At 46.3% G+C, this 16,374-nt stretch overlaps 1 protein-coding gene across 1 annotated transcript in view; it reads right to left on the bottom strand.

Moving 5' to 3' along the window:
• Positions 1-269: 269 nt before the first annotated feature.
• Positions 270-16,374, bottom strand: part of SH3BP5 (SH3 domain binding protein 5) — a 57,471-nt gene continuing 41,366 nt past the window's right edge. Inside the window, exons 6-10 of the mRNA XM_009283577.2 lie at positions 12,306-12,436; positions 8,164-8,206; positions 5,991-6,210; positions 2,394-2,654; positions 270-1,714 (exon numbers count right to left, since the gene is read on the bottom strand). Coding sequence (XP_009281852.1) covers positions 1,533-1,714; positions 2,394-2,654; positions 5,991-6,210; positions 8,164-8,206; positions 12,306-12,436 — 837 coding nt within the window. The 3' untranslated portion in view covers positions 270-1,532. The remainder of the gene's footprint in view (positions 1,715-2,393; positions 2,655-5,990; positions 6,211-8,163; positions 8,207-12,305; positions 12,437-16,374) is intronic.

Below are 16,374 nucleotides of genomic sequence, written 5' to 3'. Positions count from 1 at the left end.
GAATACCCTCCTCTTTCCTGCGTACTAAGGGATTTTGGAAAACTTGACTAAAGTTCTGGCCTTGCACAGTTCAGAATAAAAAGTGAATCACATATGCAGGGATTCCAGAAGCTGGAAGGAGGTAACAGTTGTCCATGTACTGCAAAGGATTCTAATACCAGAGTGACACCGGGCTGCAGTCTTCGACTGGAAGTGGATATTTAAAGACTAAGCAGGAGAAGATTCTGTTCTTAGCGCTTGAGATAAACTTAGCTTGCACAGACTCGAAATGTGGAAAACAAAAATGTTTACTGTAGTGTGAAGAATTTTACATTAACTTTGAGAATAGATACACAAGCTGTGGCAGGGACGAAATACAACAGGACTGCAAAAACATAGAATAGAAAATACTTTGGGCAATACTAAAATTCCCATCAAATTAACAATCTAAACTGACATCTTCGATAAAACGGTGCTTTCGGAAATGCTTAGCCACCAAAACTGAAGAGTCCTAGGATTTTTACTACCACTTATTAGCATAATTACCAGACACTACTACTGCCTAACAGCTGCTGGCAAAACATGCCCGTGCCCTTTCTAGTTTCATTGAACACTTTCTCTAGGGCATACTAAAATCCCGAGTCCCTTTAACAGTTATAAAACCCCACACAGTACAACCTACGGAGAAGCTTAAGAACACATCGTCAATCTACACTGGCAATTCCTTTTCTTCATGCATATTTCAAGGGTGAATCCCTTATCGTAACTGTCCCGAAACATCTATGACTCCCATTTTTGAGCAAAAAAACACTTAAAGTGCTGAAAAATAATACTTCACTTCTCAGGGGAGGGGAAGGGCAAGGGGCCAGTCGACTCTTTTTGGTCACTGGAATCACCCTCAGAGTCCAAGCCAGACTCAGGAAGGTGGCTAGAAAGGGCCTACCACCACTGAGTGCTGCCATCCCCTTTCTGTCCCTGTCTCTTAACACCAGTTTTTATAGGCGTGACTCATCTTTATTCTTTCTGTGAGCACCAAGGGAAGAGCGAAGGCTTTTAGACCCCACACATGCAACAGCTTTCCTGTATACAAAATATTTCTACAGTTTCAGCATAATACAGACAAATACAGATGTTTAAAGAATATGCCACATACTCAAGAGATCCACTGTATCTAGAGAGCACTTCATTCTACAAAACCGAAGCCAAACCGCTCTCTGCAAACGTCTGGCTTGAATTTCAGACCCCCTACTGGCATGAATTTACACAGGAACGTTACTAGTTATTGCTTCAGCCAGGCTGCTACAAAACAATTTACAAAGTCTGTGAAATGTGAGCACAGCTTAAACATTTGATAACTTGTCTGGCCTGCAAAGGATTTACTGAATAAAAACTTCAGCCCTCCACATCAATTAGACCTCTTAGTGCAGTTTTAAATTCTTAGAGTAAACGCTTAGGATTTGGCATATATTATTGGCACAATGTTCTTCAAACACTTAGAAGTTCATGTATAAATATTTATATTCCCATTAATCAGGACAGGGCACAAGAAGGACTCAGCCAATCTGGGCAGCTTTTCTGCCTGCGCATATTCCCTCTTTGATTTTCATGCACTGAAGGGAGAGCTGCTTCATTCGGTTATCCAGAGCCAGCCCCTCAGTGGAGCTGCTCCTGTTGCTGCTCCTATTCTTGTTCACTCTGTCGCTTGTCTTGTTCTCAGCCCCTTCTGCCCTATCCCCTGCAAAGAAAGGATTAAACTAGATGTTAAACCCGGATTTCATTCTGCAACTTAAGCTTCAAGCGGGTGCCTCTGCAGCTTCCTTTGCCAAAGCGTGCAAAAAAAATATAGGAGCAGGAGCAAGGTGCTTTAACAAAACCGAAGTCGACCTTCAAAGCCGCGCTCGTCTTGTGCACTGCATCAGCAAATTACAGTGTAAACAGCCTTAGGTTGGAGTACACAAGAGCGGTGGTAATCCTCTAGTCTGAATTTGTCAGCAAGGGCTGGCAGAGCCTGCAAGAGGTTCCTTTTGGCACGTTATTTCATTTTTTTTTCCCGGAAAGCAGGATTTTCACCAAGCAGGAGAATAATTTAAAAAAAAAAACAAACCTCAGATTTTCCTTAAACTAAACATACCATCAGAATCCCACCGATCACTTATTTCATGAGAAACCTCAAACCCCTCCACTGAGACAGAACTGGGGAACCTTCCCAGCCAGGAGAAGAATAATTAAAACATTTTAGATGTCATCGTTAACTGTGGGATGCAGGGCCTTCAAGAACTGCCTTCCCCAAGGAAGCGGCCAGCGGGGTCAGAGCTCAGTGAGCTGGCGATATGCCTAGGGGAGCTGAGAAGGTTTTCCTGCTCCCTTTATAAAGCTGAAAAACATTGGCCCAGGGCGTATCCAGCTGTGCGTACCTCTTTCAGCTTCGCACTCAGGGGAGGATGCCCCGCTGCATTCACTTCGGGGGCCAAGGACAGGAAAGATCATTCCGAACTCAGAGAGGGACACAGGGCTGGGCAGATCCAGGCTTCCAGGTCGCGTCACAGGAGGAAACTGAGTGGGCACCTCACAGGGACTCGTAGGACCAGAGCTGAAGCTGGACACTGACTGAGTTTCCGAATCTTCTTCAGATACGAAGCTGCTGCCGTTGTCATCCTCAAACACTTCTGAAGCCACTGCAACGTTCAAAGAATATTCCAGTTAGCAAACCTACCCCCCTCCTGCACCTTCCTGGGCAAAGGCAGTTTCTCAGGTTGGCATCTTCTGTACACGCATGCACTGCTAACCCACGGGCTGCCTCTTCTCGTACTCTGCCCCCTTTGCAAAGCCTTAACACCTGGCATTTCGTACGTGGATCGTGAAGGCCTGATTCCGCTTTGAGGAAGAGCACACCTGCCAGCCATGCCATGCAAGACCAGCTCTACACTAGCTACTGCTCCTCATGCCAAGATGCTCATGGATTTTTACCGTCCCTGCTGCCCCTTGCCCAGCTGGCCTTGTTCACTTGTGGTCTTCGGTACATAACTTAGGCCAGGGCCTAGTCCCCTGTGCCCACCTCAGCCAGCACCATCTTGATCCCAGCACAGACTCCTGGTTATTTAGGGCACTAATTAGAAAGACAGCTCAGGGGCAGATTGCTTCCACCTTATCTTCCCACTTTTGCAGTTAAAATCCAGCACGAACTCCCAAGATCTCTTTTTGGATGAGGATCACCAAGCAACACCAAATTAAAAAAAGCCTCACCCACATGTATCATTTTCCCTGCTCATGTTTGCTCAGATCTGAATTCTAATTAAAGCAAACCAACTCCAAACTGCCTGGCTAGATTAAGCTGCAGGCTCTTTGTTAGCAACAGGAGGAGGAATCCATTAAAGAAGGTTCCATTTTGTGCAACATAGGGGTGTAGATTTTGCTAAAATTCAACATTTTTCAATCTTGGCTCATTGCGGGATGGGGACCTATGAACCAAAGACTTCTGCACACAAGTAGTCCCCCACTGGGATCAGAAGGTTTTCTACGTGCATCAGCCAGCACGCAAAAGCGTGTGCTGGAATCACACTGGTCTGAAGAAGTCCCACAAATAGCAAGACATTTACAGTGACCTGAGGTTATCTTCAGTTATGCCTCCTTGCAATTCCTGCCATTGTTAGAGAGGCTCAGAACCGCCTTGAAAGAGCAGCAGGAGCAAAGCAGCAGCGCTAACGAAATGGCTCAAAGGAGAAGTTTAAAGTAGTTCTTCTGTTACCCCGGCAGCCTGGGGCTCACGTGCACCACTTGGACACGAAGGGTGCCAACAGAGGCAGCTACCGTCATGGTTATTGCAGAGATGTTCAGCCTCTTTCTGCTGTATTTGCAGATTGCAGAGCTGTACTTACACATTGCAGAATTGACCTAAAAGGCTTCAAACATAAAACGGGTAACAGCATTATCCACTTTCCTGAGCCTCCTCTGGGACACTTTGTGCTCAGAAACAGTTTGTTGTGGTTTGGGTTTTGTTTTTAATGATGTCAAATCCAAGACTGCAGAGTGGCCTTTCTTCTCACTTGCTGTATTTTATCAATATACGGTGAACAATACAGATAACTTTGCAGGGGGTAAAAGCAAAAAAAGGTTGGGCAAAAAAAGATGTTTCCAATCACAGGAGTCCTCTACCTGGCAAGAAGCACTAACACCAGCCCGTCTACAAGCACAACCTAAACCGTAGCTTACTTATCACCTCCTAAACTTACCGTAACACACGGGAGCATCTGCTAGGGCCAAGAAACTCTTGCTGATGATGAGGTGTTTTATTCAACTCCAGCAGACAGAAATCAAGATATAAAAGGGCCTTGGTGGAAACCCCACACGTTACAATGCACGAGAGCTTAACCTGTCAAGGCTATTTTGGTTATTATGTCTGGCAGGCTGTTAGTCCTGCCCTGTCATAACCTGGTTCTGCATTGGCACTAGACATGACCTGGAGTCCTTCCACCTATGTCAGACTGTGCAATTCAAAGAGAGGGATGAGCCCGTGCTGCCAGTCCTTGCCTGCTGCCTCACCAGCAGCCAGGAGGGCCAGCAACTGGTTGCTCTGAGTTAACCTTCCTGGCTCTTTCTGCCCCTACATACCAGGCCCCTGAACTCCTTCAGCACAAGAAAACCCTCAACTCAGTTATACCTAAGGCTCTGGGGAGGCCTTCTGTGCGAGGAGGGGGGGCTTGTGGGTATCCAAAGAGGCAATCCCTGCCTAATTCAGAAAGGCTCAGCCTCGGGACTTCAGGGTGGCAGAAGATATGCAGCCATACCGAAACCCCATTGCATCAGCTGGCCCAGACACGGCACTCACTTGCTGTGGCAACTCAGGTCCCAGCTGCACGGTACTGATTGAGAGAGCTCCAGCACATCATGCGAAAACTCCTGCCACTGCAGAGGATGGAGGCCAGCCCAGGGCTGCCTCCCAGCTCCCACGGCACAGACAGGCTGTACCAGGGACCTACAAGGCCTTGGCACCGGCACACACCAGCGCCTACGAGGGAGCTGCACGTTCAGCCTTTGGGCACCAGGGTTGTGTATGAACTCCTGCAATCCTGACCTAGACTTTTCCCTACAGAAATGGAGCTGAAATACAAATTAAACGGGGATTTGTGGGACTGGGCAGCAAAAGATGACTTTCTGTATCAAGAAGAGGAGAAAGTGTCCAGGAGGGAGGAAAAAGTAGGCCATATGCAATGTCCATCTACCCACTTTCACCCAGAGCCAGGACAGAAGCAAACTCACAATACAACAGACTGCTCCAGTCTTTGCAACCCAAGGTTTCCATATGCCACCAGAAAGCAGAGGTTACCTAGGCTTGGAATTTGCTCGGTGGTTGCTGCTGTCACCCAAGAGAAACGTCTCCCATACAGAGCCTCTCAGTACACGGCATTAGCATATTGCTGCTTCTTCGCTTCCCTTGTTCGCAGCACACATGCTCTGCTGAAATCACATATTGGCAAAGATCCCGCAGTGCGAAGGAGCTTATCCTTACACCCCTTCTGTGCGAGCATCACGCCTTTCTGTACTACTGTAGCCGCAACTTTAGTCCCTCTGCCACAGGCCCAGCACTGCAAGACAAGCGCTTGATCCAAAAGGCCCGTTTCCAAACAGCACTGCCACCTCAGCAACCTGGCTGAATGATCTGCAACAGCCTGCGACCACCCCAGGCAAGTCACTGGCAGCAGCATCACTGGCTTAAAAATTGGAAGCATGCTTTGCAGTGCATTAATTTTGTTCCTTTCATACAGCACTGTACAAAAAACAACAGTGATGCTAAGGCATCAGCTGATGCACTTCAACTCATATCCCTTCCCCTTGAAAATTGGCTATTAAAGAATACAATCAACTCCTGTAATAACGAGAAGTGTAACAAGTTAGCCACAGTCCCACAACAGCCAGCAAATTTCAAACTGCAGAATACGCAGAGCAACCTTCATCTCGGCTTTTCTTACGATGCCCATGGGATATGCCCAGACACGGGAGCGCGCTGTACTCACTGGAGATGGTGTCCGACTCCGATTTACTTGCTGACAGGTCTTCCACAGAGGTATTGCTCCCTTCAGCACCCACGCCACATCCTCGGGGCCCCATGGCAGAGGATCGTCTCCTCTCATGAATCTCATCTGAGATCATCTCCAGGTTTTTCAAGGCAGTCTTATACTCTCCCTTTGCCAGGGCCAGTTTTGCCTGCAGGTCATCCACTGTTTTTTTCAGTTGCTAACAAGGAAGACAGGTATTAGATGTGCTTTCATTACAAACGATGCACAGTATGCAGTTCTCCGTTATGCGTCCACGTGACTTGGCTCTGCACAGGCAAGCTAGCATAAACCAGGGTTGGTATCTGGGAGAGTAATTCAAGAGCACCCCAGCGCAAGCAGTGACACTTGTGAAGGAGACAGCAGCAAGGCAAACCACGGGAGCCAGGGGCTGGGACTTGCCTCTGGAGTGTGGTAATGGCCCCTGACTAAGCATAGAGCAGGGGTCCCCCATTAACACGCAGGATCTCTTGTTAACATGAATGCAGCTCTCAACAGCATGTCGCTGCTTATCCCACAACCACCTCTAAGGGTTTGCTGGCAGCCCCTGCCTGCAGGGCACAGCATGGCTGTGGGTCGTCCCTACAGGGGCTAAGCCTCACACTCCTCTGAGCACCAAACCCATCGCTTCTCGGTCACTAAACCTGCAGACCAGAAAGCAGCAAGCCTCAAACCTGTAATACAGCAGTTTCCGCGTCCCCAGGCACAAACCCCACTCTACAGCAAGGACAAAAGTGTTGTACACCCTGTCTCCCAAAGGTAAAACACTGCTTGCGTATCCATAGCTTTCTCAACTCTGTTTTATATTGTACATTAAAAGCAAGCTGTCTTTTGTATTATATTTTACACAATCACCCTGCTTCAGGAGGGCACTGAGCAACGACAGTAATGGAGAAGGCAACAGGCCCCCAAACAGTAGGCCTTTGCCCATGGAGAGAAGGGGATTTCTCAAAAGATGCCTCTAGCCAGAAGGGATTATTGGGCTGGCACCCAGCACAGGACAGGCTAGGGTTCAGCTCCATGCAGCAGCAGCTGCTGACCACAGCTACGCAGGCAGGCAAGACAGAGGAGCAGAGTGCAGCCCAAGCCTGGATCCTGGCAAGGAAAAGGTGCACGCCAGAGTCTCCGAGGCTTATAAAGAGCTGTTGCATCTCAGGCAGCCCAGGGAAAGGCTCACACACACACAAAAAAAAAGCGTGAGACATACCTTGCATCCCAGGCAAGGTATGTCAATCTTCTAGCTAGGCTCCTGCTGACCTAGCACCCCGCTGGAGCCTTCCTGCACCCGTGGCCAACAGTGCAAGGCAATGTGCTCCACTTAGACCCTATGCACATCCCACACACCTACAGCACCCGCCACTACTCTTAAACTCAGAGGAGCCAGGCTCCCAGTTTTTGGGGGGCACGTGCAGCAAAAGTCACTCAAATAGAAAAAGAGCAATTCTTGCATTTGAATTTTTAGTGCGACTTTGTTCTCCCACCCCGGCAGCTCCAAGACTAAGGGCTGTAGTAGCAGGGATTACCATCCCATGCACAACTGCCATGCCCACCCCGGGGCCACTGTGCCCTGCAAGGCATGCACTGTGCCCAAGCACTGGCTAGACATCATTGCACCACACAGAGTGCAGTGCAGAGATGCAAAAAAAAAAAAAAAAGCCCTGGCAGCCTATCCAGCCAAACCCAAAATCCCACTTCTGCCAAACCCAAAATCAGAAATTCACATCTGTGTGATGTTTGATTACTACAAGCAGGTTACTTGTTCTTTTAATTGACCCAACCAGTGAACAGAAAAGAGCACCCCAAGCACAGTTAAACAGTCTGATGCATAAAACATAGCGGGGGAAACAAACCAAGCAAACCCCAGAGACTTCAAACTACAAGAAGTAAAGATGGTCAAACCGTATTTGTTCAGTTCTGGCAGTAAGCAACAGGGTTCAAACACTCTTATTTCACAAGGAAACAAAGCCTCTCAGTCTTTTATCTTTAAAATGTGCTTAGCAAATTGCTCAAGAGGTTTTGAATTGAATTGGTTTTGTACAGAAGCGCAACACAGTTGTCAGAGCACTTTAGATGTAATTTCAGTATTTACCGTAAGCAGTAAAGAGTTTCAGATGGATCTGAATTACATACGTACCTCTAGTTGGACGTAGTACTTTGCCTTGAGTTCAAAATAAGGTCTATGGAAAAACAAAGAACAATTGTTTAAAATCACTGGGACTGAATGCAGAGTACTGGAGTGGGAGTTGCTCTCTTTGTAGCATTAACATAATGAAACAAGTTTCACTGTAATCCCGAGACACTAGTATCTAGATGATAGAACACCTACATGTGCTCTCAATGTCTCTCTTTTCCCCTCTAATATACTTATTTCTCATGGGTCTTTTGACCTAAATACCAATTGCAAAATTCCAGTTTTTGGAGTTGACAGCATAATTCCTTCAGGCCTGGATTCTGCAAGATATTTAAATGCAATGTCCAGCTTCAGGCATAGGCATCCTCTCTGTATCCATCTAATTTTTGAGCCCACAGCACATGTAAATTCCCCACAGAAGGTGAACCTTAGACTTCCCCTTGTTCAGATGTGGAGGCGGAAGGGCAGTTCGTAGGTTTTTCAGTGAAGGAGAGGGGATGAAGGGAGGTCAAAGCACCACATGTGAGGGCACAGCACTTCCCGCCAGTGGCCCACCAGGCACTTCCCTCCCACTGCACGGCTCTCCAACAGTCTGCTTGGACACAGAGGACAGTGTCACACCCAGTCTGTTTCCCACTATAGACAACAAAACTTGCTTATAAAGGTTGCAGGAGGACAGGGGCACAAGAGGTGCAGTACAAAGCCTAGAAACCACATTCCAGCTTTGAAGTTTTGAAGCCCACAAGCCAGTATCATCTGATGTAACACTGGGCAGTAAAAAAAGCCCTGATTTTTTAGCAGGGCTCACTACCCTCCTCACCTCTCAAGAAGCTCAGAAGGAGGAAAGTATGGGAGAGATAAACCATCAGATATGGTTTTATATGAAATAGAATGTTAACTACCCTTATCATATTTCTACCCTGACAGCAAGCCTCTTCTGAGCTGTAAGTCCTACTACAGCTACATTTTGGACTATGCACCAGACCTCAGGAGTGTAAAACTGTGGCTTTCTGATCCTATATGCTTTTAAGGGTTGAATTCACTACACAGTCATACACAAAATAACCGAGTCGCATTTCCCTGAGACTAGGTTATTTCACAGCTTCTATGTTTTTAATCAACCCCCCTACCGTGACTAGGCACGCACAGCCAAGTCTGCAATGTTTCAAGTGACAGTCATCCATCCAGTCAAACTGCACCTCTGCCTTCTCTTGCTGGGACATAACCCTGCCAAAGTCTACACAGATGGACCTGCCAGGCACGGTAAAACATCGCAGCTGGGAGTCTGGATCCAATAGTTAAAGGACTCCTACAGCCGTACCCCAAAGCAATGGGAGGGCAGAGACATTGACAAAATGGTGTTGCAGGGAAACGTGTGCAGGGAAAACAGTGAAACCCGCTCACCTCAAATGACCTGATTCTCTCCCTTCCTTACCCTGGTGCCAACTGGGAGGGAACAACCAGACTTGAATCCTAACCTCCCATCAGCTTCCACAAGTCTGGGCAAAAAGTACCCTTTCCATCAGCAAACAAGCACCTGTGCGTTTGTGTGGTATGAAAAGAATAATATATATATATGCATGTATGTGTGTGTGTATATACGCGTATGTGTATGCACAAATACATACATGCACATATGAGCAGGCATGTTTACAGGTGACAGACAAGAAAGATGCCACCTAAGCCAGGAAAAGGATACCAACAGCCTGACGTGTAGGAGCTCAAACGTAAGCGCTCTTCCTCACTCGCTGCTAACACACAGCCAGGCATCTGATGCCAGCAGAAAGCAATGCACTGGCAGGGTAGGGACTCGCATCTCCTCGGGTCACTTCATTCTCTTATATCCACAACCCTGTAACTATTGAAACCTGGTCCATGACACAGCAGGGCTGGCGAATCATTCACTGATGCAATCGGTGTCCTACATCATCAGTTGTCTAAGTCTATGACATTGCATAGTCAAGCAAAGTGCTTTTTAAGTAGATGACAGAAGAGTGAAAGGCACTTTGCCCAAGTCACCAGAGCAGAAAGTGACTTCCAAAAACCAGCTAACACAGGCAAGTTCATTATCCTACAGTTCAGAGGCACTGAGCCAGAAGATCTGGTGACTGTTAAGAACATGCAGCCATATGCACATTCATAGCTTACAAGCTATGCTTACAAGTAAGCACCCAGAAACAAAATTAGAAGCAAAATCAAAACAAAACAATCCAATAATCATCCACTCATCAACTTTACACGGCAAATCATCTAAATTACTTTCCTCCAGGCTGTCCCAGTCTTACTTTCAAATAGTAACGCTTTAAGCATCTTAATCCAGACTGAAGTGAGGAGCAAAAGCAAATCATTTTTTGCATGGAAAAGAGCAACTCATTCAGCATGTCTACCCACAAGTTTATGGAGAGAAAGGATGGGCAACATGGCCCTGAAAGGCCCAGGCATTACAGCCACCCCTCCTGCACCACCCAGGGAGAAGGGCAGAGCAGTTTGCTGGTGTTAAATCCTTCCTGAAAAGCAGCTAGTAGCCAGTTACACCCTACAATACAAGCAGCCGCAAATTCAGCAGCCTCATTTCCCAGTTTTATGTAGCCACTTGACAGCACTGATGTTTTCAGCTCACTTTCAGTTTTCCTTTATGTGAAAATTGCAATGCCGAGAGATGACTGACCGTTCCAACATCCCTATGTAGTATGACTTCAAATACGTCCACGATAAGCCCGTTTGTGCCATCAGACATCTTCCACTTTAATACTAGGTTAGAATTGGCATTTCTGTACGCCCCTTATTAAAGGATCTCCAAAACACCCTACCCTAGGTGGTTTATGCTGCAGTCAGACCTGCTGTGAGACAAAGGAGTACGTTGGGATCCTTCCACACAAGCGAAAACCAGCTTGTCCTGAGGAGAATGACACAAGACAACACCCCCATGAGAGTAGTTTCAGCATGGAAATGAAGACTTAGAAGGCAAATCACACAAGAGGCAGCTGGGGCATCAGGCTCAGCACCGTCATTGTTATAAAAAGGTATGTAGGACCCCACTGACAACTTATCAGGGTCTTTATTTTAAATCTTATTGTAAGGAAGGAACTCCTAGCAGCCAACCCACTTCTCAGATATTGCTCTTATCCAGAGGAATCTGTCATTTAGTGATCTGACGATGTTTTTCACAGTCCCTGTGCAGTGCTAGACGAACAGCATGCAGCTCATTCTATGAAGCCACGCAGCTACACTGTTTCAGCAAACATGCTTGAATCTTCCTTGAGAAGAGCTAATCTTTTCTTGAATTGAGCAAACACCAATCAAAATAGATTTTTACTTGACCGATTTCACCAAAAAGTCATTTTTAGATGGAGGGATTAAAAGCTAAATACAGCAAGCAGATTGTTTAGACAAGCTACAGTCTGGAAATATAAAGAAAATGACTGTGAAATATAAAGAGGATTAAGAATTGGTTGTAAACAGGGCCAAAATTTTAAACAGGTTCTGAGCAAAAAGCTGTTTCACTGCTCCACAACAGAGCAAAACTGCACATCAAATGCAGACACATTTATTAACAATGCTTGCTGCTTAGCTATGCTCTCTGAAGTGCATTTCCTTCCCCGAGAACAGTTCTTGCACAGCTTTGCTACAGCAGCGTTAGGAAGTAAACAAGTCTGATGTACAGCATGCTACACTGATGCAGTCTCGCACCTTTCAGGTTTCTGTCACTTGCTTTGTTGCTCTCCTAACTAAAAATAAGAACTAAACTGCAAACAATCCTAAGCTGCAAAACATCTACGCACAGAGCTCTGCAGCTCTGTAGGCAGCATCTATGTGAATCCCATGAGCCTGTTTCTCAAGTCACATGCCACCAAAGGGTTCAATGCATTAGAACAAGACCAAGAATATGCCCAGAAAAGGTTTCTTATCCTGCTTAGTTCACCAGTCTATCAAGTCAGGTGCTTCAAAAGACACTTAGAAGGACAACAAATGCAAGGACAAATACCAGTACCAATTGTGCTGTGAGGCTGCTGCACGCAGACAGGAGCCCAAAGGGAGAGGTACAAAGGGCAACACACTTGACACAAGTTTGAAAAACCCCACAGAATCGGTATTTCTGCCAAACAGATTTCACCATTAAACTCGTCTCCAAACATAAAACATACTTTGATTTATTGATGGCTCTTTTCAGCTTCTTCTCCAGTTGTTTCATCCTTCCCATAGCAGCATTGTATTTGGCTGCAGTCTCCTTGTGAACCAACTCACTTCTCGTTTTGGTCTGTTCTGCCTCCATGACCTTCGAGGGGGAAAAAATACGTTGAGTGGCAAGACACAATGATCCATTTCTTATCATTTTAATTAACAGCATCTTCATAATCTCTCCAATCAGCTCATGTCAGGAAAGTGAGGGTATAGAAAAAATTACTTTCAATGAACCTATTTAAAAGTCTTCCCTGAAAGGAGCAGCAATATGTCAGATTTGCAAACACTGTGTTAATTACGACAGAGGTGTTGGAGCTTCTTGCATAGTATCTCTTACAGGAAGTTCAGAAGAGCTTCGAATTTTGGGATCATCCATTTTTTAACCCAGCTAGATATTCAGGAGCAGAGCAGCACTAGCAGAAGTCACCCAGTCAACATTTAACAGCATTGTTTCAGTTCCCTCCTGCTTCTCTCACGAGAGCCTGCCTTTCCCAGCAGGGAGCCAGCGGGCTGCTCAGCCCCTGGCTGCAGTCCCACCACTCTGGAAAGGGCTGAAAACCAACCACAGCGGTGGGAGGACTGAAATGCAGTTCAGCCTGAATCACCAGTCACCAGAAAACAGCGTGTCCAATGACTGCCTGTTTGCAGAAGGCCAGGAAGCTGGCTTTTCTCTTAAAACAGCTGACCAGCCTCAAATCATGGTTTCAACACCGAAAATGCACAGAGGTTCGAGCCCTGAGCTGACGCCCCTATCATGCAGATGGGGGAGGCTACGCTGATGACCAGCCCACTATCCGGGCAGGCGGATGCTTAACGCGCAGCAGTCCCAGGCCCAGCATGTCAGCCGCTCTCCACAGCCAGCCTGGGCCTTCCCCAGCCAGTCAGGCTGCAGCCCTGCACACCAGCTAGCAAATTCTTCGAACAATCGTTTCTTCAGAGCTTTATAAGCAAATGCTCACTGCCGTGGCATTCTGCAGCAATTAGGAGTCTACAAAAGCAACAGGAAAAGTAAATGTCCCTCCATTAGCTGCTCTGCTCGTATCCCATAGTCACGCTTTGCCAGTAATTCTGTCCAGGGTACTTTTATTGTGCAAATTTGAGATGTCAGAGGTGTAAGTCACAAAATTTGTTTTGTTTAATGCATTAGCATTCAAGATCCAGACAGGGAGGTAACAGATTTGTTTAAAGCAAGAGAAGTAGTGACACCTCTCCATTGGTCTGGCAATGAGGAGAAAGCAGGCAGTTTTCAGGCTCCCCCTCTTGCAGCTATGAAGGTATCCATACAAAAAGTGGCAGGACTTGATTTTCTCCAGTACTGGATTTCAAAATGTCTCAAATGTGAAACCAACTGCTCCACAACTTCAAGCAAATTTGCTCCAGCTGGCTCCCACCACCAGAACATGCATCTGAGCTCTCGGATCTAGAGAGAGAGAATATTCAAGATATCTTGATTTTAAATAACCTCACCCACAAAGCTCTAATTTCTTGAAAGTGTCCTAGCCCTCAGGCTGAACTGAACAGGAGAAGGAGCACGGTCAACTTTGACTTGCTTGGAGTGCTGCTCCTCTCAGGAAAAATGTCGTGTTGTCCTTTGATGCCTAAATGAAAGCGTGAAACTGCTACATGCCAAAGCTGAACTGCATGAGCATCAACTAGAAGCTCTTGCTGCCACAACTGGAGGCCACATTTTGCTCATCTGCACACACCATTTATTATTAAACAAAGAAGTTGCTACAGAACTTTAAACTATGAGAAAGAAAGGTTTCCAAAGGCTCTTTTGATTAGATATAAAATGATATACTCAACACCAACACCCTTCAACTATTTTATGTATAAATAAGGCATCCACTTTCAAAGAAAGGTCAAAAAAAAAAAAAAAATCTATCAGATTCATAACAGGCTCTGTCCTGCATCCTGAGAACAAGTTGCAGCCTCTTATCTTGAACAACTGTTTGAAAGCTAGGTTGATGCGATGACTTTCCCTAGTGAAATATGTCAGACAAGGCTGGTTTTAGCATGGAAGTGTCTTAAATTAAAATGCAGGCTCCAAAGACTGCACAGAAGCTGGTTCGCCTTCTTTGTAGTGTGGCAAGGAAACTGCAATTTAAAAATGCTGGAAGCTACAAAATAATGGAGCGGCTGGCATTTGCCAATGCTCAATTAAATGTCAATCCCTAACATCCATTCTTGGGGCAAAATTAGCATCAACTTTGATATCTGGGATGAATCACATGATAAGTACTACCAGCATCAGGGTCATAAAGCAGGTTAGGTGTCCAGTATCATGTTGATTTTGCACATCTTTCATATCAAACATCACAGAAATGCTGAACCTTGCAGAACTGGGATTTGAGGATGACAGATCGTAAACACCTCAAAATATCTGATAAAATATGGAATTTGCTGCCAGCCATATATACCCACGTTCATTACCCTTTCCAGAAAGAAAAAAAAAGGCTGCATACTTCATCCTTTTGAGAAATCAGTGATGTAAGGAAAACCATCTCCCCCCACTCCCTTATTTTCCTATGGGCATTCCATCATCATGTTCACATTACCTGCACAAGTCTGCAGAGAGGCCAGAGGCAGCCTGTCCGCTTCCCCTGGGACAGTGGCTCAAGGTGCACACCCAAGGCTCAGGACAATACCAGGAAGATTGTGAGGTACCTCTGTGGAGATCCATCACTTGCCAAGATGCATTTAAGCATTTCATTCAGACAAGAAGAAACAAAAAGATCATCCACCCCCCCCAAAAGCCAAACGGCCTTTAAATAGAGAAACTGTCCATCAGGACAGGTGGACAGAAACAGACTGCAAACCATGCTGCCACCTCTACGTCTGGGAGGTTTGATATAAGACCAGCTAGGGAAACCTCTCACCTTTTAAAAAGGTCTTAGAAAATGACCAACAAGGCTTGTGGGGGAAAGAAGTACTTTTTTATCAGACCTAATAATACAGTTGGGGAAAAAGCAGTCTTATATGGACCTGTAAACAAGCTTTTGGTCACAGTTACCGAATAAGCTGTTTTGTCTAATAAAAGTCACTGTGCTTCTACCACCAACCTTGCCTTGTTGATGCTCCTAAGCCATCGCAGATGCAACAGCATCACTTAGAAAAAGGCAGAGATAAAAGTGAGGATGACACCTCTTCAAATTAAGACTGCTCAAGACACACCTCTCCTCCTTACATCGTACCTGCTATTCATACCCTTGGGTCAAGCAGGGGATGTACTCTTACACAAAAACATCCAAGGTGGGTGAATTTCTAGGATGCCCACACGTTCACTGGACATTTCTGTAGCCCACACCTGCCCTTATTTACTAGATCACCTATTCCAGGCAGAATCATTCTCCCAGGTAGCACAGGCTACAAGATACAAATATTGGAAAACAAAACAAAAAACCCAACACTGGTATCAATCAATTCCTCTTCTCTCCTTCCCTACCCTCTATTTCCAATCCAGATTGATAATATTTACCCTCTATTTCCAATCCAACTTAAATGCCCCTATGCAAACGCACGTAGCATGGGGAATAAACAAGAGGAGTTAGAGACGTGCGCACGCCTGCAGGGCTACGACCTTATTGGCATCACGGAGACGTGGTGGGATGGCTCCTATGACTGGAGTGTTGGGATGGAGGGATACAGGCTCTTTAGGAAGGACAGGCAGGGGAGGTGAGGAGGGGGTATCACCCTCTATGTCAATGACCAGCCGGAGTGCATGGAGCTCTGCCTGGGGATGGATGAGAAGCCGACCGAGAGCTTGTGGGTCAGGATTAAAGGGAAGGCAGGGACAGGTGACATTATGGTGGGGGGCTACCCCAGGCCCCCCGGCCCCGAAGACCAAGCAGATGAGGGCCTCTATAGACGGATAGGAGCAGCCTCAAGGGTGCTTGCTCCTCAAGGAGCAAGCCCTCAAGGAGGGCTCACAAGCCCTGGTCCTCATGGGGGACTTCAACCATCCCGACATCTGTTGGAGGGACAACAAAGCAGGGCATAAGCAATCCGAGAGGTTCCTGGAATGCGTCGATG

This window comes from Aptenodytes forsteri, unplaced genomic scaffold (assembly GCF_000699145.1).
Source record: "Aptenodytes forsteri isolate BGI_AS27 unplaced genomic scaffold, ASM69914v1 Scaffold662, whole genome shotgun sequence".
In the NCBI taxonomy this organism is placed as follows: Eukaryota; Metazoa; Chordata; class Aves; order Sphenisciformes; family Spheniscidae; genus Aptenodytes; species Aptenodytes forsteri.
The sequence above is the reverse complement of the archived record's forward strand: the minus strand, read 5'-3'. Positions and strand labels throughout refer to the sequence as shown.